Raw genomic sequence first — 26576 nt, forward strand, 5'->3', positions numbered from 1 at the left:
TACAAGCGCAGACCCGCGACCGGAAGTGCAGGCCCCGTATCGGCAGCTGGAGCTGCGAGGATCACTCCGGGGCCCTGCTCGCACCCTGCAGATCGCAGAATCACCCTGGACTTACCCCAGGTAAGTCAGGAGCAATTCGCGCGCGGTTTTCCCCGGGCGTGGGGACTTAGCCCCATTATTGGAGAATCCTGTTCCTCGTTCCAATTGAAAAGCTGGTGATGAACTGGTTTGAACGGATTTATCAGGTTCTCACTCAGCGACATCCCCTCCAATGGCTGCCCAGTTGTGTCCTTTACCTGGAGCTCAGAAGGATGATATTGTCCTTAGTCCAAGAGATGGAAGCCTTGGGAGATGATTGCGGGTTACACGTCAGCAGGAGATCCTGCCCCACAGCGACGAGGCTCACCCTCTCCACAGGATCCATGGCAAAGCTGGGAGCCGAAGCTAGGAAAAGGATGGGATAATTAAACTGCAACTGTGCAAACTCCAATACTGACTCTCACTGGGGTACGGGCCCACACACACTGACTCTCACTGGGGTACGGGTCTCACACACACTGACTCTCACTGGGGTACGGGTCCCACACACTCTGACTCTCACTGGGGTACCGGTCCCACACTCACTGACTCTCACTGGGGTACGGGTCCCACACACACTGACTCTCACTGGAGTACGGGTCCCACACACACTGACTCTCACTGGGGTACGGGTCCCACACACACTGACTCTCACTAGGGTACGGGTCCCACACACACTCACTCTCACTGGGGTACGGGTCCCACACACACTGACTCTCACTGGGGTACGGGTCCCACACACACTGACTCTCACTGGGGTACGTGTTCCACACACACTGACTCTCACTGAGTACGGGTCCCACACACACTGACTCTCACTGGGGTACGGGTCCCACACACACTGGCTCTCACTGGGGTACGGGTCCCACACACACTGACTCTCACTGGGGTACGGGTCCCACACACACTGACTCTCACTGGGGTACAGGTCCCACACACACTGACTCTCACTGGGGTACGGGTTCCACACACACTGACTCTCACTGGGGTACGGGTCCCACACACACAGACTCTCACTGGGGTACGGGTTCCACACACACTGACTCTCACTGGGGTACGGGTCCCACACACACTGACTCTCACTGGGTACGGGTCCCACACACACTGACTCTCACTGGGGTACGGGTCCCACACACACTGACTCTCACTGGGGTACGGGTCCCACACACACTGACTCTCACTGGGGTACGGGTCCCACACACACTGACTCTCACTGGGGTACGGGTCCCACACACACTGACTCTCACTGGGGTACGGGTCCCACACACACTGATTCTCACTGGGGTACGGGTCCCACACACACTGACTCTCACTGGGGTACGGGTCCCACACACACTGACTCTCACTGGGGTACGGGTCCCACACACACTGACTCTCACTGGGGTACGGGTCCCACACACACTGACTCTCACTGGGGTACGGGTCCCACACACACTGACTCTCACTGGGGTACGGGTCCCACACACACTGACTCTCACTGGGGCATGGGTCCCACACACACTGACTCTCACTGGGGTACGGGTTCAACACACACTGACTCTCACTGGGGTACAGGTCCCACACACACTGACTCTCACTGGGGTACGGGTCCCACACACACTGACTCTCACTGGGGTACGGGTCCCACACACACTGACTCTCACTGGGGTACGGGTCCCACACATACTGACTCTCACTGGGATACGGGTCCTACACACACTGACTCTCACTGGGGTACGGGTCCCACACACACTGACTCTCACTGGGATACGGGTCCCACACACACCGACTCTCACTGGGGTACGGGTTCCACACACACCGACTCTCACTGGGTTACGGGTTCCACACACACTGACTCTCACTGGGGTACGGGTTCCACACACACTGACTCTCACTGGGGTACGGGTCCCACACACACTGACTCTCTCTGGGGTACGGGTCCCACACACACTGACTCTCACTGGGATACGGGTCCCACACTGACTTTCACTGGGGTACGGGTCCCACACACACTGACTCTCACTGGGGTACGGGTCCCACACACACTGACTCTCACTGGGGTACGGGTCCCACACACACTGACTCTCACTGGGGTACGGATCCCACACACACTGACTCTCACTGGGGTACGGGTCCCACACACACTGACTCTCACTGGGGTACGGGTCCCACACACACTGACTCTCACTGGGGTACGGGTCCCACACACACTGACTCTCACTGGGGTACGGGTCCCACACACACTGACTCTCACTGGGGTACGGGCTCCACACACACTGACTCTCACTGGGGTACGGGTCCCACACACACTGACTCTCACTGGGGTACGGGTTCAACACACACTGACTCTCACTGGGGTACAGGTCCCACACACACTGACTCTCACTGGGGTACGTGTCCCACACACACTGACTCTCACTGGGGTACGGGTCCCACACACACTGACTCTCACTGGGGTACGGGTCCCACACACACTGACTCTAACTGGGGTACGGGTCCCACACACACTGACTCTCACTGGGGTATGGGTCCCACACATACTGACTCTCACTGGGATACGGGTCCCACACACACTGACTCTCACTGGGGTACGGGTCCCACACACACTGACTCTCACTGGGATACGGGTCCCACACACACTGACTCTCACTGGGGTACGGGTCCCACACACACTGACTCTCACTGGGGTACGGGTTCCACACACACCGACTCTCACTGGGTTACGGGTTCCACACACACTGACTCTCACTGGGGTACGGGTTCCACACACACTGACTCTCACTGGGGCACGTGTCCCACACACACTGACTCTCACTGGGGTACGGGTCCCACACACACTGACTCTCACTGGGGTACGGGTTCAACACACACTGACTCTCACTGGGGTACACGTCCCACACACACTGACTCTCACTGGGGTACGTGTCCCACACACACTGACTCTCACTGGGGTACGGGTCCCACACACATTGACTCTCACTGGGGTACGGGTCCCACACACACTGACTCTAACTGGGGTACGGGTCCCACACACACTGACTCTCACTGGGGAATGGGTCCCACACATACTGACTCTCACTGGGATACGGGTCCCACACACACTGACTCTCACTGGGGTACGGGTCCCACACACACTGACTCTCACTGGGATACGGGTCCCACACACACTGACTCTCACTGGGGTACGGGTCCCACACACACTGACTCTCACTGGGGTACGGGTCCCACACACACTGACTCTCACTGGGGTACAGATCCACACACACTGACTCTCACTGGGATACGCGTCCCACACTGACTTTCACTGGGGTGTGGGTCCCACACACACTGACTCTCACTGAGGTACGGGTTCCACACACGCTGACTCTCACTGGGATACGCGTCCCACACTGACTTTCACTGGGGTGTGGGTCCCACACACACTGACTCTCACTGGGGTACAGTTCCACACACACTGACTCTCACTGGGGTACGGGTCCCACACACACTGACTCTCACTGGGGTACGGGTCCCACACACACTGACTCTCACTGGGGTACAGTTCCACACTCACTGACTCTCACTGGGGTACGGGTCCCACACACACTGACTCTCACTGGGGTACGGGTCCCACACACACTGACTCTCACTGGGGTACGGGTCTCACACACACTGACTCTCACTGGGGTACGGGCTCCACACACACTGACTCTCACTGGGGTACGGGTCCCACACACACTGACTCTCACTGGGGTACGGGTTCAACACACACTGACTCTCACTGGGGTACAGGTCCCACACACACTGACTCTAACTGGGGTACGTGTCCCACACACACTGACTCTCACTGGGGTACGGGTCCCACACACACTGACTCTCACTGGGGTACGGGTCCCACACACACTGACTCTAACTGGGGTACGGGTCCCACACACACTGACTCTCACTGGGGTATGGGTCCCACACATACTGACTCTCACTGGGATACGGGTCCCACACACACTGACTCTCACTGGGGTACGGGTCCCACACACACTGACTCTCACTGGGATACGGGTCCCACACACACTGACTCTCACTGGGGTACGGGTCCCACACACAGTGACTCTCACTGGGGTACGGGTTCCACACACACCGACTCTCACTGGGTTACGGGTTCCACACACACTGACTCTCACTGGGGTACGGGTTCCACACACACTGACTCTCACTGGGGTACGGGTCCCACACACACTGACTCTCTCTGGGGTACGGGTCCCACACACACTGACTCTCACTGGGATACGGGTCCCACACTGACTTTCACTGGGGTACGGGTCCCACACACACTGACTCTCACTGGGGTACGGGTCCCACACACACTGACTCTCACTGGGGTACGGGTCCCACACACACTGACTCTCACTGGGGTACTGGTCCCACACACACTGACTCTCACTGGGGTACGGGTACCACACACACTGACTCTCACTGGGGTACGGGTCCCAAACACACTGACTCTCACTGGGGTACGGGTCTCACACACACTGACTCTCACTGGGGTACGGGTCCCACACACACTGACCCTCACAGGGGTACGGGTTCCACACACACTGACTCTCACTGGGGTACGGGTCCCACACACACTGACTCTCACTGGGGTACGGGTCCCACACACACTGACTCTCACTGGGGTACGGGTTCCACACACACTGACTCTCACTGGGGTACGGGTCCCACACACACTGACTCTCACTGGGGTACGGGTCCCACACACACTGACTCTCACTGGGGTACGGGCTCCACACACACTGACTCTCACTGGGGTACGGGTTCCACACACACTGACTCTCACTGGGGTACGGGTCCCACACAGACTGACTCTCACTGGGGTACGGGTCCCACACACACTGACTCTCACTGGGGTACGGTCCCACACACACTCACTCTCACTTGGGTACGGGTCCCACACTCACTGACTCTCACTGGGGTATGGGTTCCACACACTGACTCTCACTGGGGTACGGGTCCCACACAAATTGACTCTCACTGGGGTACGGGGCCCACACACACTGACTCTCACTGGGGTACGGGTTCCCCACACACTGACTCTCACTGGGGTACGGGTCCCACACAAACTGACTCTCACTTGGGTACAGGTCCCACACACACTGACTCTCACTGGGGTACGGGTCCCACACACACTGACTCTCACTGGGGTACGGGTCCCACACACACTGACTCTCACTGGGGTACGGGTCCCACACACACCGACTCTCACTGGGTTACGGGTTCCACACACACTGACTCTCACTGGGGTACGGGTCCCACACACACTGACTCTCACTGGGGTACGGGTCCCACACACACTGACTCTCACTGGGGTACGGGTCCCACACACACTGACTCTCACTGGGGTACGGGTCCCACACACACTGACTCTCACTGGGGTATGGGTCCCACACACACTGACTCTCACTGGGGTACGGGTTCAACACACACTGACTCTCACTGGGGTATAGGTCCCACACACACTGACTCTCACTGGGGTACGGGTCCCACACACACTGACTCTCACTGGGGTACGGGTCCCACACACACTGACTCTCACTGGGGTACGGGTCCCACACATACTGACTCTCACTGGGATACGGGTCCTACCCACACTGACTCTCACTGGGGTACGGGTCCCACACACACTGACTCTCACTGGGATACGGGTCCCACACACACCGACTCTCACTGGGGTACGGGTTCCACACACACCGACTCTCACTGGGTTACGGGTTCCACACACACTGACTCTCACTGGGGTACGGGTTCCACACACACTGACTCTCACTGGGGTACGGGTCCCACACACACTGACTCTCTCTGGGGTACGGGTCCCACACACACTGACTCTCACTGGGATACGGGTCCCACACTGACTTTCACTGGGGTACGGGTCCCACACACACTGACTCTCACTGGGGTACGGGTCCCACACACACTGACTCTCACTGGGGTACGGGTCCCACACACACTGACTCTCACTGGGGTACGGATCCCACACACACTGACTCTCACTGGGGTACGGGTCCCACACACACTGACTCTCACTGGGGTACGGGTCCCACACACACTGACTCTCACTGGGGTACGGGTCCCACACACACTGACTCTCACTGGGGTACGGGTCCCACACACACTGACTCTCACTGGGGTACGGGCTCCACACACACTGACTCTCACTGGGGTACGGGTCCCACACACACTGACTCTCACTGGGGTACGGGTTCAACACACACTGACTCTCACTGGGGTACAGGTCCCACACACACTGACTCTCACTGGGGTGCGTGTCCCACACACACTGACTCTCACTGGGGTACGGGTCCCACACACACTGACTCTCACTGGGGTACGGGTCCCACACACACTGACTCTAACTGGGGTACGGGTCCCACACACACTGACTCTCACTGGGGTATGGGTCCCACACATACTGACTCTCACTGGGATACGGGTCCCACACACACTGACTCTCACTGGGGTACGGGTCCCACACACACTGACTCTCACTGGGATACGGTTCCCACACACACTGACTCTCACTGGGGTACGGGTCCCACACACACTGACTCTCACTGGGGTACGGGTTCCACACACACCGACTCTCACTGGGTTACGGGTTCCACACACACTGACTCTCACTGGGGTACGGGTTCCACACACACTGACTCTCACTGGGGCACGTGTCCCACACACACTGACTCTCACTGGGGTACGTGTCCCACACACACTGACTCTCACTGGGGTACGGGTCCCACACACACTGACTCTCACTGGGGTACGGGTCCCACACACACTGACTCTAACTGGGGTACGGGTCCCACACACACTGACTCTCACTGGGGTATGGGTCCCACACATACTGACTCTCACTGGGATACGGGTCCCACACACACTGACTCTCACTGGGGTACGGGTCCCACACACACTGACTCTCACTGGGATACGGGTCCCACACACACTGACTCTCACTGGGGTACGGGTCCCACACACACTGACTCTCACTGGGGTACGGGTCCCACACACACTGACTCTCACTGGGGTACAGATCCACACACACTGACTCTCACTGGGATACGCGTCCCACACTGACTTTCACTGGGGTGTGGGTCCCACACACACTGACTCTCACTGAGGTACGGGTTCCACACACGCTGACTCTCACTGGGATACGCGTCCCACACTGACTTTCACTGGGGTGTGGGTCCCACACACACTGACTCTCACTGGGGTACAGTTCCGCACACACTGACTCTCACTGGGGTACGGGTCCCACACACACTGACTCTCACTGGGGTACGGGTCCCACACACACTGACTCTCACTGGGGTACAGTTCCACACTCACTGACGCTCACTGGGGTACGGGCTCCACACACACTGACTCTCACTGGGGTACGGGTCCCACACACACTGACTCTCACTGGGGTACGGGTTCAACACACACTGACTCTCACTGGGGTACAGGTCCCACACACACTGACTCTCACTGGGGTACGTGTCCCACACACACTGACTCTCACTGGGGTACGGGTCCCACACACACTGACTCTCACTGGGGTACGGGTCCCACACACACTGACTCTAACTGGGGTACGGGTCCCACACACACTGACTCTCACTGGGGTATGGGTCCCACACATACTGACTCTCACTGGGATACGGGTCCCACACACACTGACTCTCACTGGGGTACGGGTCCCACACACTGACTCTCACTGGGATACGGGTCCCACACACACTGACTCTCACTGGGGTACGGGTCCCACACACAGTGACTCTCACTGGGGTACGGGTTCCACACACACCGACTCTCACTGGGTTACGGGTTCCACACACACTGACTCTCACTGGGGTACGGGTTCCACACACACTGACTCTCACTGGGGTACGGGTCCCACACACACTGACTCTCTCTGGGGTACGGGTCCCACACACACTGACTCTCACAGGGAGACGGGTCCCACACTGACTTTCACTCGGGTACGGGTCCCACACACACTGACTCTCACTGGGGTACGGGTCCCACACACACTGACTCTCACTGGGGTACGGGTCCCACACACACTGACTCTCACTGGGGTACTGGTCCCACACACACTGACTCTCACTGGGGTACGGGTACCACACACACTGACTCTCACTGGGGTACGGGTCCCAAACACACTGACTCTCACTGGGGTACGGGTCTCACACACACTGACTCTCACTGGGGTACGGGTCCCACACACACTGACCCTCACAGGGGTACGGGTTCCACACACACTGACTCTCACTGGGGTACGGGTCCCACACACACTGACTCTCACTGGGGTACGGGTCCCACACACACTGACTCTCACTGGGGTACGGGTTCCACACACACTGACTCTCACTGGTGTACGGGTCCCACACACACTGACTCTCACTGGGGTACGGGTCCCACACACACTGACTCTCACTGGGGTACGGGCTCCACACACACCGACTCTCACTGGGGTACGGGCTCCACACACACTGACTCTCTCTGGGGTATGGGTCCCACACACACTGACTCTCACTGGGGTACGGGTTCCACACACACTGACTCTCACTGGGGTACGGGTCCCACACAGACTGACTCTCACTGGGGTACGGGTCCCACACACACTGACTCTCACTGGGGTACGGTCCCACACACACTCACTCTCACTTGGGTACGGGTCCCACACTCACTGACTCTCACTGGGGTATGGGTTCCACACACTGACTCTCACTGGGGTACGGGTCCCACACAAACTGACTCTCACTGGGGTACGGGGCCCACACACACTGACTCTCACTGGGGTACGGGTTCCCCACACACTGACTCTCACTGGGGTACGGGTCCCACACAAACTGACTCTCACTGGGGTACAGGTCCCACACACACTGACTCTCACTGGGGTACGGGTCCCACACACACTGACTCTCACTGGGGTACGGGTCCCACACACACTGACTCTCACTGGGGTACGGGTCCCACACACACCGACTCTCACTGGGTTACGGGTTCCACACACACTGACTCTCACTGGGGTACGGGTCCCACACACACTGACTCTCACTGGGGTACGGGTCCCACACACACTGACTCTCACTGGGGTACGGGTCCCACACTCACTGACTCTCACTGGGGTATGGGTTCCACACACTGACTCTCACTGGGGTACGGGTCCGACACACACTGACTCTCACTGGGGTACGGGTCCCACACTGATTCTCACTGGGGTACGGGTCCCACACACACTGATTCTCACTGGGGTACGGGTCCCACACACACTGACCCTCACTGGGGTACGGGTCCCACACACACTGACTCTCACTGGGATACGGGTCCCACACATACTGACTCTCACTGGGATACGGGTCCCACACACACTGACTCTCACAGGGATACGGGTCCCACACTGACTTTCACTGGGGTACGGGTCCCACACACACTGACTCTCACTGGGGTACGGGTCCCACACACACTGACTCTCACTGGGGTACGGGTTCCACACACGCTGAATCTCACTGGGGTACGGGTTCCACACACACTGACTCTCACTGGGGTACGGGTCCCACACACACTGACTCTCACTGGGGTACGGGTCCCACACACACTGACTCTCACTGGGGTACGGGTCCCACACACACTGACTCTCACTGATGTACGGGTCCCACACACACTGACTCTCACTGGGGTACGGGTCCCACACACACTGACTCTCACTGGGGTACGGTCCCACACACACTGACTCTCACTGGGGTACGGGTCCCACACACACTGACTCTCACTGGGGTACGGGCTCCATACACACTGACTCTCACTGGGGTACGGGTCCCACACACACTGACTCTCGCTGGGGTACGGGTCCCACACACACTGACTCTCACTGGGGTACGGGTCCCACACACACTGACTCTCACTGGGGTACGGGTCCCACACACACTGACCCTCACAGGGGTACGGGTTCCACACACACTGACTCTCACTGGGGTACGGGTCCCACACACACTGACTCTCACTGGGGTACGGGTCCCACACACACTGACTCTCACTGGGGTACGGGTCCCACACATACTGACTCTCACTGGGATACGGGTCCCACACACACTGACTCTCACTGGGGTACGGGTCCCACACACACTGACTCTCACTGGGGTACGGGCTCCACACACACTGACTCTCACTGGGGTACGGGTTCCACACACACTGACTCTCACTGGGGTACGGGTTCCACACACACTGACTCTCACTGGGGTACGGGTCCCACACACACTGACTCTCACTGGGGTATGGGTCCCACACACACTGACTCTCACTGGGGTACGGGTTCCACACACACTGACTCTCACTGGGGTACGGGTCCCACACACACTGACTCTCACTGGGGTACGGGTTCCACACACACTGACTCTCACTGGGGTATGGGTCCCACACACACTGACTCTCACTGGGGTACGGGTTCCACACACACTGACTCTCACTGGGGTACGGGTCCACCACACACTGACTCTCACTGGGGTAGGGGTCCCACACACACTGACTCTCACTGGGGTACGGGTCCCACACACACTGACTCTCACTGGGGTACGGGTCCCACACACACTGACTCTCACTGGGGTATGGGTCCCACACACACTGACCCTCACTGGGGTACGGGTCCCACACACACTGACCCTCACTGGGGTACGGGTTCAACACACACTGACTCTCACTGGGGTACGGGCCCCACACACACTGACTCTCACTGGGGTACGGGTCCCACACACACTGACTCTCACTGGGGTACGGGTCCCACACACACTGACTCTCACTGGGGTACAGTTCCACACACACTGACTCTCATTGGGGTACGGGTCCCACACACACTGACTCTCACTGGGGTACGGGTCCCACACACACTGACTCTCACTGGGGAACAGGTCCAACACACTGACGCTCACTGGGGTACGGGTCCCACACACACTGACTCTCACTGGGGTACGGGTCCCACACACACTGACTCTCACTGGGGTACGGGTTCAACACACACTGACTCTCACTGGGGTACGGGTCCCACACAAACTGACTCTCACTGGGGTACAGGTCCCACACACACTGACTCTCACTGGGGTACGGGTCCCACACACACTGACTCTCACTGGGGTACGGGTCCCACACACACTGACTCTCACTGGGGTACGGGTCCCACACAGACTGACTCTCACTGGGGTACGGGTCCCACACACACTGACTCTCACTGGGGTACGGTCCCACACACACTCACTCTCACTTGGGTACGGGTCCCACACTCACTGACTCTCACTGGGGTATGGGTTCCACACACTGACTCTCACTGGGGTACGGGTCCCACACAAACTGACTCTCACTGGGGTACGGGGCCCACACACACTGACTCTCACTGGGGTACGGGTCCCACACACACTGACTCTCACTGGGGTACGGGTCCCACACACACTGACTCTCACTGGGGTACGGGTCCCACACACACTGACTCTCACTGGGGTACGGGTCCCACACACACTGACTCTCACTGGGATACGGGTTCCCCACACACTGACTCTCACTGGGGTACGGGTCCCACACAAACTGACTCTCACTGGGGTACAGGTCCCACACACACTGACTCTCACTGGGGTACGGGTCCCACACACACTGACTCTCACTGGGGTACGGGTCCCACACACACTGACTCTCACTGGGGTACGGGTCCCACACACACCGACTCTCACTGGGTTACGGGTTCCACACACACTGACTCTCACTGGGGTACGGGTTCCACACACACTGACTCTCACTGGGGTACGGGTCCCACACACACTGACTCTCACTGGGGTACGGGTCCCACACTCACTGACTCTCACTGGGGTATGGGTTCCACACACTGACTCTCACTGGGGTACGGGTCCCACACACACTGACTCTCACTGGGGTACGGGTCCCACACACACTGACTCTCACTGGGGTACGGGTCCCACACATACTGACTCTCACTGGGATACGGGTCCCACACACACTGACTCTCACTGGGGTACGGGTCCCACACACACTGACTCTCACTGGGGTACGGGCTCCACACACACTGACTCTCACTGGGGTACGGGTTCCACACACACTGACTCTCACTGGGGTACGGGTTCCACACACACTGACTCTCACTGGGGTACGGGTCCCACACACACTGACTCTCACTGGGGTATGGGTCCCACACACACTGACTCTCACTGGGGTACGGGTTCCACACACACTGACTCTCACTGGGGTACGGGTCCCACACACACTGACTCTCACTGGGGTACGGGTTCCACACACACTGACTCTCACTGGGGTATGGGTCCCACACACACTGACTCTCACTGGGGTACGGGTTCCACACACACTGACTCTCACTGGGGTACGGGTCCACCACACACTGACTCTCACTGGGGTAGGGGTCCCACACACACTGACTCTCACTGGGGTACGGGTCCCACACACACTGACTCTCACTGGGGTATGGGTCCCACACACACTGACCCTCACTGGGGTACGGGTCCCACACACACTGACCCTCACTGGGGTACGGGTTCAACACACACTGACTCTCACTGGGGTACGGGCCCCACACACACTGACTCTCACTGGGGTACGGGTCCCACACACACTGACTCTCACTGGGGTACGGGTCCCACACACACTGACTCTCACTGGGGTACAGTTCCACACACACTGACTCTCATTGGGGTACGGGTCCCACACACACTGACTCTCACTGGGGTACGGGTCCCACACACACTGACTCTCACTGGGGAACAGGTCCAACACACTGACGCTCACTGGGGTACGGGTCCCACACACACTGACTCTCACTGGGGTACGGGTCCCACACACACTGACTCTCACTGGGGTACGGGTTCAACACACACTGACTCTCACTGGGGTACGGGTCCCACACAAACTGACTCTCACTGGGGTACAGGTCCCACACACACTGACTCTCACTGGGTACGGGTCCCACACACACTGACTCTCACTGGGGTACGGGTCCCACACAGACTGACTCTCACTGGGGTACGGGTCCCACACACACTGACTCTCACTGGGGTACGGTCCCACACACACTCACTCTCACTTGGGTACGGGTCCCACACTCACTGACTCTCACTGGGGTATGGGTTCCACACACTGACTCTCACTGGGGTACGGGTCCCACACAAACTGACTCTCACTGGGGTACGGGGCCCACACACACTGACTCTCACTGGGGTACGGGTTCCCCACACACTGACTCTCACTGGGGTACGGGTCCCACACAAACTGACTCTCACTGGGGTACAGGTCCCACACACACTGACTCTCACTGGGGTACGGGTCCCACACACACTGACTCTCACTGGGGTACGGGTCCCACACACACTGACTCTCACTGGGGTACGGGTCCCACACACACCGACTCTCACTGGGTTACGGGTTCCACACACACTGACTCTCACTGGGGTACGGGTTCCACACACACTGATTCTCACTGGGGTACGGGTCCCACACACACTGACTCTCACTGGGGTACGGGTCCCACACTCACTGACTCTCACTGGGGTACGGGTCCCACACTCACTGACTCTCACTGGGGTATGGGTTCCACACACTGACTCTCACTGGGGTACGGGTCCGACACACACTGACTCTCACTGGGGTACGGGTCCCACACACACTGATTCTCACTGGGGTACGGGTCCCACACACACTGACTCTCACTGGGGTACGGGTCCCACACTCACTGACTCTCACTGGGGTATGGGTTCCACACACTGACTCTCACTGGGGTACGGGTCCGACACACACTGACTCTCACTGGGGTACGGGTCCCACACTGATTCTCACTGGGGTACGGGTCCCACACACACTGACTCTCACTGGGGTACGGGTCCCACACACACTGACTCTCACTGGGATACGGGTCCCACACACACTGACTCTCACTGGGATACGGGTCCCACACACACTGACTCTCACAGGGATACGGGTCCCACACTGACTTTCACTGGGGTACGGGTCCCACACACACTGACTCTCACTGGGGTACGGGTCCCACACACACTGACTCTCACTGGGGTACGGGTTCCACACACGCTGAATCTCACTGGGGTACGGGTTCCACACACACTGACTCTCACTGGGGTACGGGTCCCACACACACTGACTCTCACTGGGGTACGGGTCCCACACACACTGACTCTCACTGGGGTACGGGTCCCACACACACTGACTCTCACTGGGGTACGGGTCCCACACACACTGACTCTCACTGGGGTACGGGTCCCACACACACTGACTCTCACTGGGGTACGGTCCCACACACACTGACTCTCACTGGGGTACGGGTCCCACACACACTGACTCTCACTGGGGTACGGGTCCCACACACACTGACTCTCATTGGGGTACGGGTCCCACACACACTGACTCTCGCTGGGGTACGGGTCCCACACACACTGACTCTCACTGGGGTACGGGCTCCACAGACACTGACTCTCACTGGGGTACGGGTTCCACACACACTGACTCTCACTGGGGTATGGGTCCCACACACACTGTCTCTCACTGGGGTACGGGTCCCACACACACTGACTCTCACTGGAGTACGGGTCCCGCACACACTGACTCTCACTGGGGTACGGGTCCCACACACACTGACTCTCACTGGGGTACGGGTCCCACACACACTGACTCTCACTGAGGTACGGGTTCCACACACACTGACTCTCACTGGGATACGCGTCCCACACTGACTTTCACTGGGGTGTGGGTCCCACACACACTGACTCTCACTGGGGTACGGGTCCCACACACACTGACTCTCACTGGGGTACAGATCCACACACACTGACTCTCACTGGGATACGCGTCCCACACTGACTTTCACTGGGGTGTGGGTCCCACACACACTGACTCTCACTGAGGTACGGGTTCCACACACGCTGACTCTCACTGGGATACGCGTCCCACACTGACTTTCACTGGGGTGTGGGTCCCACACACACTGACTCTCACTGGGGTACAGTTCCACACACACTGACTCTCACTGGGGTACGGGTCCCACACACACTGACTCTCACTGGGGTACGGGTCCCACACACACTGACTCTCACTGGGGTACAGTTCCACACTCACTGACTCTCACTGGGGTACGGGTCCCACACACACTGACTCTCACTGGGGTACGGGTCCCACACACACTGACTCTCACTGGGGTACGGGTCCCACACACACTGACTCTCACTGGGGTACGGGTCCCACACACACTGACTCTCACTGGGGTACGGGCCCACACACACTGACTCTCACTGGGGTACGGGTTCCACACACACTGACTCTCACTGGGATACGGGTCCCACACACACAGACTCTCACTGGGGTACGGGCCCACACACACTGACTCTCACTGGGGTACGGGTTCCACACACACTGACTCTCAGTGGGATACGGGTCCCACACTGACTTTCACTGGGGTGTGGGTCCCACACACACTGACTCTCACTGGGGTACGGGTCCCACACACATTGACTCTCACTGGGGTACGGGTCCCACACACACTGACTCTCACTGGGGTACGGGTCCCACACACACTGACTCTCACTGGGGTACGGGTCCCACACACAATGACTCTCACTGGGGTACGGGTCCCACACACACTGACTCTCACTGGGGTACAGATCCACACACACTGACTCTCACTGGGATACGCGTCCCACACTGACTTTCACTGGGGTGTGGGTCCCACACACACTGACTCTCACTGAGGTACGGGTTCCACACACGCTGACTCTCACTGGGATACGCGTCCCACACTGACTTTCACTGGGGTGTGGGTCCCACACACACTGACTCTCACTGGGGTACAGTTCCACACACACTGACTCTCACTGGGGTACGGGTCCCACACACACTGACTCTCACTGGGGTACGGGTCCCACACACACTGACTCTCACTGGGGTACAGTTCCACACTCACTGACTCTCACTGGGGTACGGGTCCCACACACACTGACTCTCACTGGGGTACGGGTCCCACACACACTGACTCTCACTGGGGTACGGGTCCCACACACACTGACTCTCACTGGGGTACGGGTCCCACACACACTGACTCTCACTGGGGTACGGGTCCCACACATACTGACTCTCACTGGGGTACCGGTCCCACACACACTTACTCTCACTGGGATACGGGTGCCACACACACAGACTCTCACTGGGGTACGGGCCCACACACACTGACTCTCACTGGGGTACGGGTCCCACACACACTGACTCTCACTGGGGTACGGGCCCCACACACACTGACTCTCACTGGGGTACGGGTCCCACACACACTGACTCTCACTGGGGTACGGGTCCCACACACACTGACTCTCACTGGGGTACGGGTCCCACACACACTGACTCTCACTGGGGTACGGGTCCCACACACACTGACTCTCACTGGGGTACGGGTCCCACACACACTGACTCTCACTGGGGTACGGGTCCCACACACACTGACTCTCACTGGGGTATGGGTCCCACACACACTGACTCTCACTGGGGTACGGGTCCCACACGCACTGACTCTCACTGGGGTACGGGTCCCACACACACTGACTCTCACTGGGGTACGGGTCCCACACACACTGACTCTCACTGGGGTACGGGTCCCACACACACTGACTCTCACTGTGGTACGGGTCCCACACACACTGACTCTCACTGGGGTACGGGTTCCACACACACTGACTCTCACTGGGGTACGGACCCCACACACACTGACTGTCACTGGGGTACGGGTCCCACACACACTGACTCTCACTGGGGTACGGGTCCCACACACCCTGACTCTCACTGGGGTACGGACCCCACACTCACTGACTGTCACTGGGGTACGGGTCCCACACACACTGACTCTCACTGGGGTACGGGTCCCACACACACTGACTCTCACTGGGGTACGGGTCCCACACACACTGACTCTCACTGGGGTACGGGTCCCACACACACTGACTCTCACTGGGGTATGGGTCCCACACACACTGACTCTCACTGGGGTACGGGTCCCACACACACTGACTCTCACTGGGGTACGGGTCCCACACACACTGACTCTCACTGGGGTACGGGTCCCACACACACTGACTCTCACTGGGGTACGGGTCCCACACACACTGACTCTCACTGGGGTACGGGTCGCACACACACTGACTCTCACTGGGGTACGGGTCCCACACACACTGACTCTCACTGGGGTACGGGTCCCACGCACACTCACTCTCACTGGGGTACGGGTCCCACACACACTGACTCTCACTGGGGTACGGGTCCCACACACACTGACTCTCACTGGGGTACGGGTCCCACACACACTGACTCTCACTGGGGTACGGGTCCCACACACACTGACTCTCACTGGGGTACGGGTCCCACACACACTGACTCTCACTGGGGTACGGTCCCACACACACTGACTCTCACTGGGGTACGGGTCCCACACACACTGACTCTCACTGGGGTACGGGTCCCACACACACTGACTCTCATTGGGGTACGGGTCCCACACACACTGACTCTCGCTGGGGTACGGGTCCCACACACACTGACTCTCACTGGGGTACGGGCTCCACAGACACTGACTCTCACTGGGGTACGGGTTCCACACACACTGACTCTCACTGGGGTATGGGTCCCACACACACTGTCTCTCACTGGGGTACGGGTCCCACACACACTGACTCTCACTGGAGTACGGGTCCCGCACACACTGACTCTCACTGGGGTACGGGTCCCACACACACTGACTCTCACTGGGGTACGGGTCCCACACACACTGACTCTCACTGAGGTACGGGTTCCACACACACTGACTCTCACTGGGATACGCGTCCCACACTGACTTTCACTGGGGTGTGGGTCCCACACACACTGACTCTCACTGGGGTACGGGTCCCACACACACTGACTCTCACTGGGGTACAGATCCACACACACTGACTCTCACTGGGATACGCGTCCCACACTGACTTTCACTGGGGTGTGGGTCCCACACACACTGACTCTCACTGGGGTACAGTTCCACACACACTGACTCTCACTGGGGTACGGGTCCCACACACACTGACTCTCACTGGGGTACGGGTCCCACACACACTGACTCTCACTGGGGTACAGTTCCACACTCACTGACTCTCACTGGGGTACGGGTCCCACACACACTGACTCTCACTGGGGTACGGGTCCCACACACACTGACTCTCACTGGGGTACGGGTCCCACACACACTGACTCTCACTGGGGTACGGGTCCCACACACACTGACTCTCACTGGGGTACGGGCCCACACACACTGACTCTCACTGGGGTACGGGTTCCACACACACTGACTCTCACTGGGATACGGGTCCCACACACACAGACTCTCACTGGGGTACGGGCCCACACACACTGACTCTCACTGGGGTACGGGTTCCACACACACTGACTCTCAGTGGGATACGGGTCCCACACTGACTTTCACTGGGGTGTGGGTCCCACACACACTGACTCTCACTGGGGTACGGGTCCCACACACATTGACTCTCACTGGGGTACGGGTCCCACACACACTGACTCTCACTGGGGTACGGGTCCCACACACACTGACTCTCACTGGGGTACGGGTCCCACACACAATGACTCTCACTGGGGTACGGGTCCCACACACACTGACTCTCACTGGGGTACAGATCCACACACACTGACTCTCACTGGGATACGCGTCCCACACTGACTTTCACTGGGGTGTGGGTCCCACACACACTGACTCTCACTGAGGTACGGGTTCCACACACGCTGACTCTCACTGGGATACGCGTCCCACACTGACTTTCACTGGGGTGTGGGTCCCACACACACTGACTCTCACTGGGGTACAGTTCCACACACACTGACTCTCACTGGGGTACGGGTCCCACACACACTGACTCTCACTGGGGTACGGGTCCCACACACACTGACTCTCACTGGGGTACAGTTCCACACTCACTGACTCTCACTGGGGTACGGGTCCCACACACACTGACTCTCACTGGGGTACGGGTCCCACACACACTGACTCTCACTGGGGTACGGGTCCCACACACACTGACTCTCACTGGGGTACGGGTCCCACACACACTGACTCTCACTGGGGTACGGGTCCCACACATACTGACTCTCACTGGGGTACCGGTCCCACACACACTTACTCTCACTGGGATACGGGTGCCACACACACAGACTCTCACTGGGGTACGGGCCCACACACACTGACTCTCACTGGGGTACGGGTCCCACACACACTGACTCTCACTGGGGTACGGGCCCCACACACACTGACTCTCACTGGGGTACGGGTCCCACACACACTGACTCTCACTGGGGTACGGGTCCCACACACACTGACTCTCACTGGGGTACGGGTCCCACACACACTGACTCTCACTGGGGTACGGGTCCCACACACACTGACTCTCACTGGGGTACGGGTCCCACACACACTGACTCTCACTGGGGTACGGGTCCCACACACACTGACTCTCACTGGGGTATGGGTCCCACACACACTGACTCTCACTGGGGTACGGGTCCCACACGCACTGACTCTCACTGGGGTACGGGTCCCACACACACTGACTCTCACTGGGGTACGGGTCCCACACACACTGACTCTCACTGGGGTACGGGTCCCACACACACTGACTCTCACTGTGGTACGGGTCCCACACACACTGACTCTCACTGGGGTACGGGTTCCACACACACTGACTCTCACTGGGGTACGGACCCCACACACACTGACTGTCACTGGGGTACGGGTCCCACACACACTGACTCTCACTGGGGTACGGGTCCCACACACCCTGACTCTCACTGGGGTACGGACCCCACACTCACTGACTGTCACTGGGGTACGGGTCCCACACACACTGACTCTCACTGGGGTACGGGTCCCACACACACTGACTCTCACTGGGGTACGGGTCCCACACACACTGACTCTCACTGGGGTACGGGTCCCACACACACTGACTCTCACTGGGGTATGGGTCCCACACACACTGACTCTCACTGGGGTACGGGTCCCACACACACTGACTCTCACTGGGGTACGGGTCCCACACACACTGACTCTCACTGGGGTACGGGTCCCACACACACTGACTCTCACTGGGGTACGGGTCCCACACACACTGACTCTCACTGGGGTACGGGTCCCACACACACTGACTCTCACTGAGGTACGGATTCCACACACACTGACTCTCACTGGGGTACGGGCTCCACACACACTGACTCTCACTGGGGTACGGGTCCCACACACACTGACTCTCACTGGGGTATGGGTCCCACACACACTGACTCTCACTGGGGTACGGGTCCCACACACACTGACTCTCACTGGGGTACGGGTCCCACACACACTGACTCTCACTGGGGTACGGGTCCCACACACACTGACTCTCACTGGGGTACGGGTCCCACACACACTGACTCTCACTGAGGTACGGATTCCACACACACTGACTCTCACTGGGGTACGGGCTCCACACACACTGACTCTCACTGGGGTACGGGTTCCACACACACTGACTCTCACTGGGGTACGGGTCCCACACACACTGACTCTCACTGGGGTACGGGTCCCACACACACTGACTCTCACTGGGGTACGGGTCCCACACACACTGACTCTCACTGGGGTACGGGTCCCACACACACTGACTCTCACTGGGGTACGGGCTCCACACACACTGACTCTCACTGGGGTACGGGTCCCACACACACTGACTCTCACTGGGGTACGGGTCCCACACACACTGACTCTCACTGGGGTACGGGTCCCACACACACTGACTCTCACTGGGGTACGGGTCCCACACACACTGACTCTCACTGGGGTACGGGCTCCACACACACTGACTCTCACTGGGGTACGGGTCCCACACACACTGACTCTCACTGGGGTACGGGTCCCACACACACTGACTCTCACTGGGGTACGGGTCCCACTCACACTGACTGGTGGGTGTCTCACCTTACCCAGGATGTCGAGCTGTGCGCCGGTGAAAACCGCCCCGTACCGATTCTCGGCGACACATTGGTACATCCCGGCGTCCGACTGGCCCACCCTCGGGATTGTGAGGAGGCCGTTCTTAATCTCCAGCCTTTCCTGAAACCCAGAGAGGTACATTAACCGTGGGTTGGGGGTGGGGGGGTGGGGGGGAGTGAGGGGGGGGGGGGGGAATGCAGTGCGGGGGTGAGGGGGGAAAAGCAGTGCGGGGGTGAGGGGGGGGAATGCAGTGCGGGGGGGGGGATGCAGTGCAGGGGGGGGAGGGGGCAGGGGATGCAGTGAGGGGGTGAGGGGGGGGTAATGCAGTGCGGGGGTGAGGGGGGGAATGCAGTGCGGGGGTGAGGGGGGGAATGCAGTGCGGGGGTGAGGGGGGGAATGCAGTGCGGGGGTGAGGGGGGGAATGCAGTGCGGGGGTGAGGGGGGAAAAGCAGTGCGGGGGTGAGGGGGGGGAATGCAGTGCGGGGGGGGGGATGCAGTGCAGGGGGGGGAGGGGGCAGGGGATGCAGTGAGGGGGTGAGGGGGGGGTAATGCACTTCTAGGGTGAAGGGGGAATGCAGTGCGTGGGTGAGGGGGGGAATGCAGTGCGGGGGGGATGCAGTGCAGGGGGGGAGGGGGCAGGGGATGCAGTGAGGGGGTGAGGGGGGGGTAATGCAGTGCGGGGGTGAGGGGCGGTAATGCAGTGCGGGGGTGAGGGAGGGAATGCAGTGCGGGGGTGAGGGCGGGGGAATGCAGTGCGGGGGTGAGGGGGGGATGCAGAGGGGGGGGAATGCAGTGCGGGGGTGAGGGCGGGGGAATGCAGTGCGGGGGTGAGGGGGGAATGCAGTACAGGGGTGAGGGGGGGATGCAGAGGGGGGGGGGAATGCAGTGCGGGGGTGAGTGGGGGGGGATGCAGTGCGGGGGTGAGGGGGGGGAATGCAGTGCGGGGGTGAGGGAGGGAATGCAGTGCGGGGGTGAGGGGGGAATGCAGTACGGGGGTGAGGGGGGGATGCAGGGGGGGGGAATGCAGTGCGGGGGTGAGTGGGGGGGGATGCAGTGCGGGGGTGAGGGGGGGGAATGCAGTGCGGGGGTGAGGGGGGGAATGCAGTGCGGGGGGGAGGGGATGCAGTGCGTGGGTGAGTGGGGGGGATGCAGTGCGGGGGTGAGGGGGGGGGAATGCAGTGGGGGGGGATGCAGTGCGGGGGGAGGGGGAAGGGGATGCAGTGAGGGGGTGAGTGGGGGGTGAATGCAGTGTGGGGGGGGAATGCAGTGTGGGGGGGGATGCAGTGCGGGGGTGAGTGGGGGGTGATGCAGTGCGGGTGTGTGGGGGGGGCTGCAGTGTGGGGGGGGAATGCAGTGGGGGGGGAATGCAGTATGGGGGGGGCTGCAGTGTGGGGGGGGAATGCAGTGTGGGGGGGGCTGCAGTGTGGGGGGGAATGCAGTGGGGGGGGAATGCAGTGTGGGGGGGGCTGCAGTGTGGGGGGGATGCAGTGTGGGGGTGAGTGGGGGGGATGCAGTGTGGGGGTGAGTGGGGGGGATGCAGCGTGGGGGTGAGTGGGGGGGATGCAGTGCGGGTGTGAGAGGGGGAATGCAGTGGGGGAGGGAATGCAGTGGGGGGGGAATGCAGTGGGGGGGGAATGCAGTGGGAGGGGGCTGCAGTGTGGGGGGGGAATGTAGTGCGGGTGTGAGGGGGGAATGCAGTGGGGGGGGAATGCAGTGGGGGGGGGAATGCAGTGGGAGGGGGCTGCAGTGTGGGGGGGGAATGCAGTGTGGGGGGGGGATGCAGTGCGGGTGTGAGGGGGGAATGCAGTGGGGGGGGATGCAGTGGGGGGGGAATGCAGTGGGGGGGGGGGAATGCAGTGGGGGGGGGCTGCACGGAGCAGTGAGTTACTGAGTGCCGTGTGCACGGTGTGTGTGACACAGGGGCTCAGTCCCTGGTCTGTGAATTCACTCCCTGAAGGCCTGTGTGTGAGGCCGGAACGGGCCCAGCGACTGGGTCCCTGCCCGGGGAAGCTTTGCACATCAACGCGGTGTCACACTCGCACTCCCTCGCCACAATCATTCACAATATACACTGACGTCTTGGACGGGGGGAGTCAGTGCACTATTGCCACATTCGCTGATGACACAAAAATCGCTGAAACGGCAAATGGTGTGGGTGGGACAGAGTGCGCAGAGGGCCAGGCGGTGGGATTCTCCACCCCCACGCCGAAGTGGCCGCGCCGTCGGGAACGCCGTCGAGGTTCACGACGGCGCGAAACGGCCCCGATCCCGAACAATTCAGGCCCCGACAATGGGCCAGGATCGGGGGCCGCGTCATCTGCACGCGCCAGGCCTTGTCGCCGCGTAAAGACGATGGCGGACGGATCTTGCGGGGCCGCGGAAGGAAGGAGGTCCTCCTTCAGAGAGGACGGCCCGACGATCGGTGGGCACCGATCGCGGGCAATGCCCCATTTGAGGTACCCCCCGGGTGCAGGATCCCTCCCCCTCCCCCCCCCCCCCCCCCCCCGCAGGCCGCCCCCCCCCCAGCGTTCCCGCGCTGTTCCCGACTGCAGCGACCAGGTGTGGACGGCGCCGGGGGGCGGGAACCCGCCGTTTTGGCCTGGCCGCTCGGCCCATCCGGGCCTGGGAATAACGGGGGTGCCGGACAATCGCCATCTTGGGTGTCTCCGGCGATTCTGCGACCCGCGGGACTCGACCGGGCCGTTCCCGCCGCTTGGGAGAATCGCGGGAGGGCGTCGGACCGGCGTCCCGGGAAATCTTGGCGGCCCCGGCGATTCTCCCAACCGGCGCAGGAGTGGAGAATCTCGCCCAGGGCCCCTGGGGCGGGGTTCTCCGCTTTGCCGGCAGCCCGGGGGGTATCCCGTTGGCGGGTCGAGCCAGAAATGTGGCGGGGCAGGGATTCCAGCTCCAGGGCAGGCAAGTGCGGAACAAAACCTGGCAAATGGAATATAATGTCGGAAAATGTGAAGTGATCCACTTTGGCGGGAAGAATAAAGAAGCTGAATATTATTTTCTGGAGATGGGAGAATGTTTCCGCTCACAGGGATTTGGGGAGGTCCTTGTGAATAAATACAAAAAGCTCGCCTACAAGTTCAGAGGCAGCGCGGTAGCATTGTGGATAGCACAATTGCTTCACAGCTCCAGGGTCCCAGTTTCGATTCCGGCTTGGGTCACTGTCTGTGCGGAGTCTGCACATCCTCCCCGTGTCTGCGTGGGTTTCCTCCGGGTGCTCCGGTTTCCTCCCACAGTCCAAAGATGTGCAGGTTAGGGGGATTGGCCGTGATAAATTGCCCTTAGTGTCCAAAATTGCCCTTAGTGTTGGGTGGGATTACTGGGTTATGGGGATAGGGTGGAGGTTGTAAGGTTTTCGGGCAATCCGGCCTTTTTTGGACTGCCCAGGAATAAAACCCAGAGACTGTAAACTGGACACTTGTCAGCCAAAAGAACGTAACCAGATTTCCCAGCAGGCTTGGTGCGCTGAGCCGAGTAGGGGCATAGGTATTTACAACCCCCCCCCCAGGAGCTACAAGGAAGAAGGAGCCAGACAACTAGATAAGATTAAAACACAGGGCACGGGAATACACAAGGGGCCTGCCTGCAAGCAGAACAATGGGATGGTCATAGCCCCATGCAGATGTAAATGACTTGGCCTCCACCAGAGCAGAATCCAATCAACACCCCATCAACATAGCAGCGATCTCCGGAGCAGATGGAAGATTTTGAAAATCTTCACAAGGGAGCTCAACCTCGTTATCTCAAAAAACAGACTGGAGGCGGACCTAGGGGAGGTACTTCCATCTTGACAGGTCTGACCGGCTCAAAGGGGACAGGACCAGCGGGAACTTTAAACCTTATGGATTCAATGCAAAAGGGGCTGGCCGAACACAGGAAAAAGCCAGGTAAAACGGATATAAAAGGGGCTGTGTTTCGATTGAGGGTCTCTTGGCTTGACCTCTCCACCTTCGACTTGACCTCCTGCAGCCTGTGACCGTAAGTACCCTGCAGCAGCGTGCGAAACTCCCTTGACCTTGATAGTGGTTGAGGCTTTGGGGAAGGGGGCTTGATTTGTGTTCTGTGCCATTGCTAAAATTGTGTAACAATAAGATTTTACGTTGTGTCCGTTATAGTACTTTCTGAATAGACTTAGAACAAAGAACAAAGAAATGTACAGCACAGGAACAGGCCCTTCGGCCCTCCAAGCCCGTGCCGACCATACTGCCCGACTAAACTACAATCTTCTACACTTCCTGGGTCCGTATCCTTCTATTCCCATCCTATTCATATATTTGTCAAGATGCCCCTTAAATGTCCCTATCGTCCCTGCTTCCACCACCTCCTCCGGTAGCGAGTTCCAGGTACCCACTACCCTCTGCGTAAAAAACTTGCCTCGTACATCTACTCTAAACCTTGCCCCTCTCACCTTAAACCTATGCCCCCTAGTAATTGACCCCTCTACCCTGGGGAAAAGCCTCTGACTACCCACTCTGTCTATGCCCCTCATAATTTTGTATACCTCTATCAGGTCGCCCATCAACCTCCTTCGTTCCAGTGAGAACAAACCGAGTTTATTCAACCGCTCCTCATAGCTTATGCCCTCCATACCAGGCAACATTCTGGTAAATCTCTTCTGCACCCTCTCTAAAGCCTCCACATCCTTCTGGTAGTGTGGCGACCAGAATTGAACACTATACTCCAAGTGTGGCCTAACTAAGGTTCTATACAGCTGCAACATGACTTGCCAATTCTTATACTCAATGCCCCGGCCAATGAAGGCAAGCATGCCATATGCCTTCTTGACTACCTTCTCCACCTGTGTTGCCCCTTTCAATGACCTGTGGACCTGTACTCCTAGATCTCTTTGACTTTCAATACTCTTGAGGGTTCTACCATTCACTGTATATTCCCTACCTGCATTAGACCTTCCAAAATGCATTACCTCACATTTGTCCGGATTAAACTCCATCTGCCATCTCTCCGCCCAAGTCTCCAGACAATCTAAATCCTGCTGTATCCTCAGACAGTCCTCATCGCTATCCGCAATTCCACCAACCTTTGTGTCGTCTGCAAACTTACTAATCAGACCAGTCACATTTTCCTCCAAATCATTTATATATACTACAAAGAGCAAAGGTCCCCAGCACTGATCCCTGTGGAACACCACTGGTCACAGCCCTCCAATTAGAAAAGCATCCCTCCATTGCTACCCTCTGCCTTCTATGGCCTAGCCAGTTCTGTATCCACCTTGCCAGTTCACCCCTGATCCTGTGTGACTTCACCTTTTGTACTAGTCTACCATGAGGGACCTTGTCAAAGGCCTTACTGAAGTCCATATAGACAACATCTACTGCCCTACCTGCATCAATCATCTTAGTGACCTCCTCAAAAAACTCTATCAAGTTAGTGAGACACGACCTCCCCTTCACAAAACCGTGCTGCCTCTCAC

General features: G+C 59.2%; 1 protein-coding gene across 1 annotated transcript in view; it reads right to left on the reverse strand.

Moving 5' to 3' along the window:
* Window positions 1-292: 292 nt before the first annotated feature.
* Window positions 293-26576, reverse strand: part of LOC140399396 (contactin-5-like) — a 238123-nt gene continuing 211839 nt past the window's right edge. Inside the window, exons 11-12 of the mRNA XM_072488975.1 lie at window positions 21124-21253; window positions 293-444 (exon numbers count right to left, since the gene is read on the reverse strand). Coding sequence (XP_072345076.1) covers window positions 293-444; window positions 21124-21253 — 282 coding nt within the window. The remainder of the gene's footprint in view (window positions 445-21123; window positions 21254-26576) is intronic.

Source organism: Scyliorhinus torazame, chromosome 22, assembly GCF_047496885.1.
Source record: "Scyliorhinus torazame isolate Kashiwa2021f chromosome 22, sScyTor2.1, whole genome shotgun sequence".
Classification (NCBI taxonomy): domain Eukaryota; kingdom Metazoa; phylum Chordata; class Chondrichthyes; order Carcharhiniformes; family Scyliorhinidae; genus Scyliorhinus; species Scyliorhinus torazame.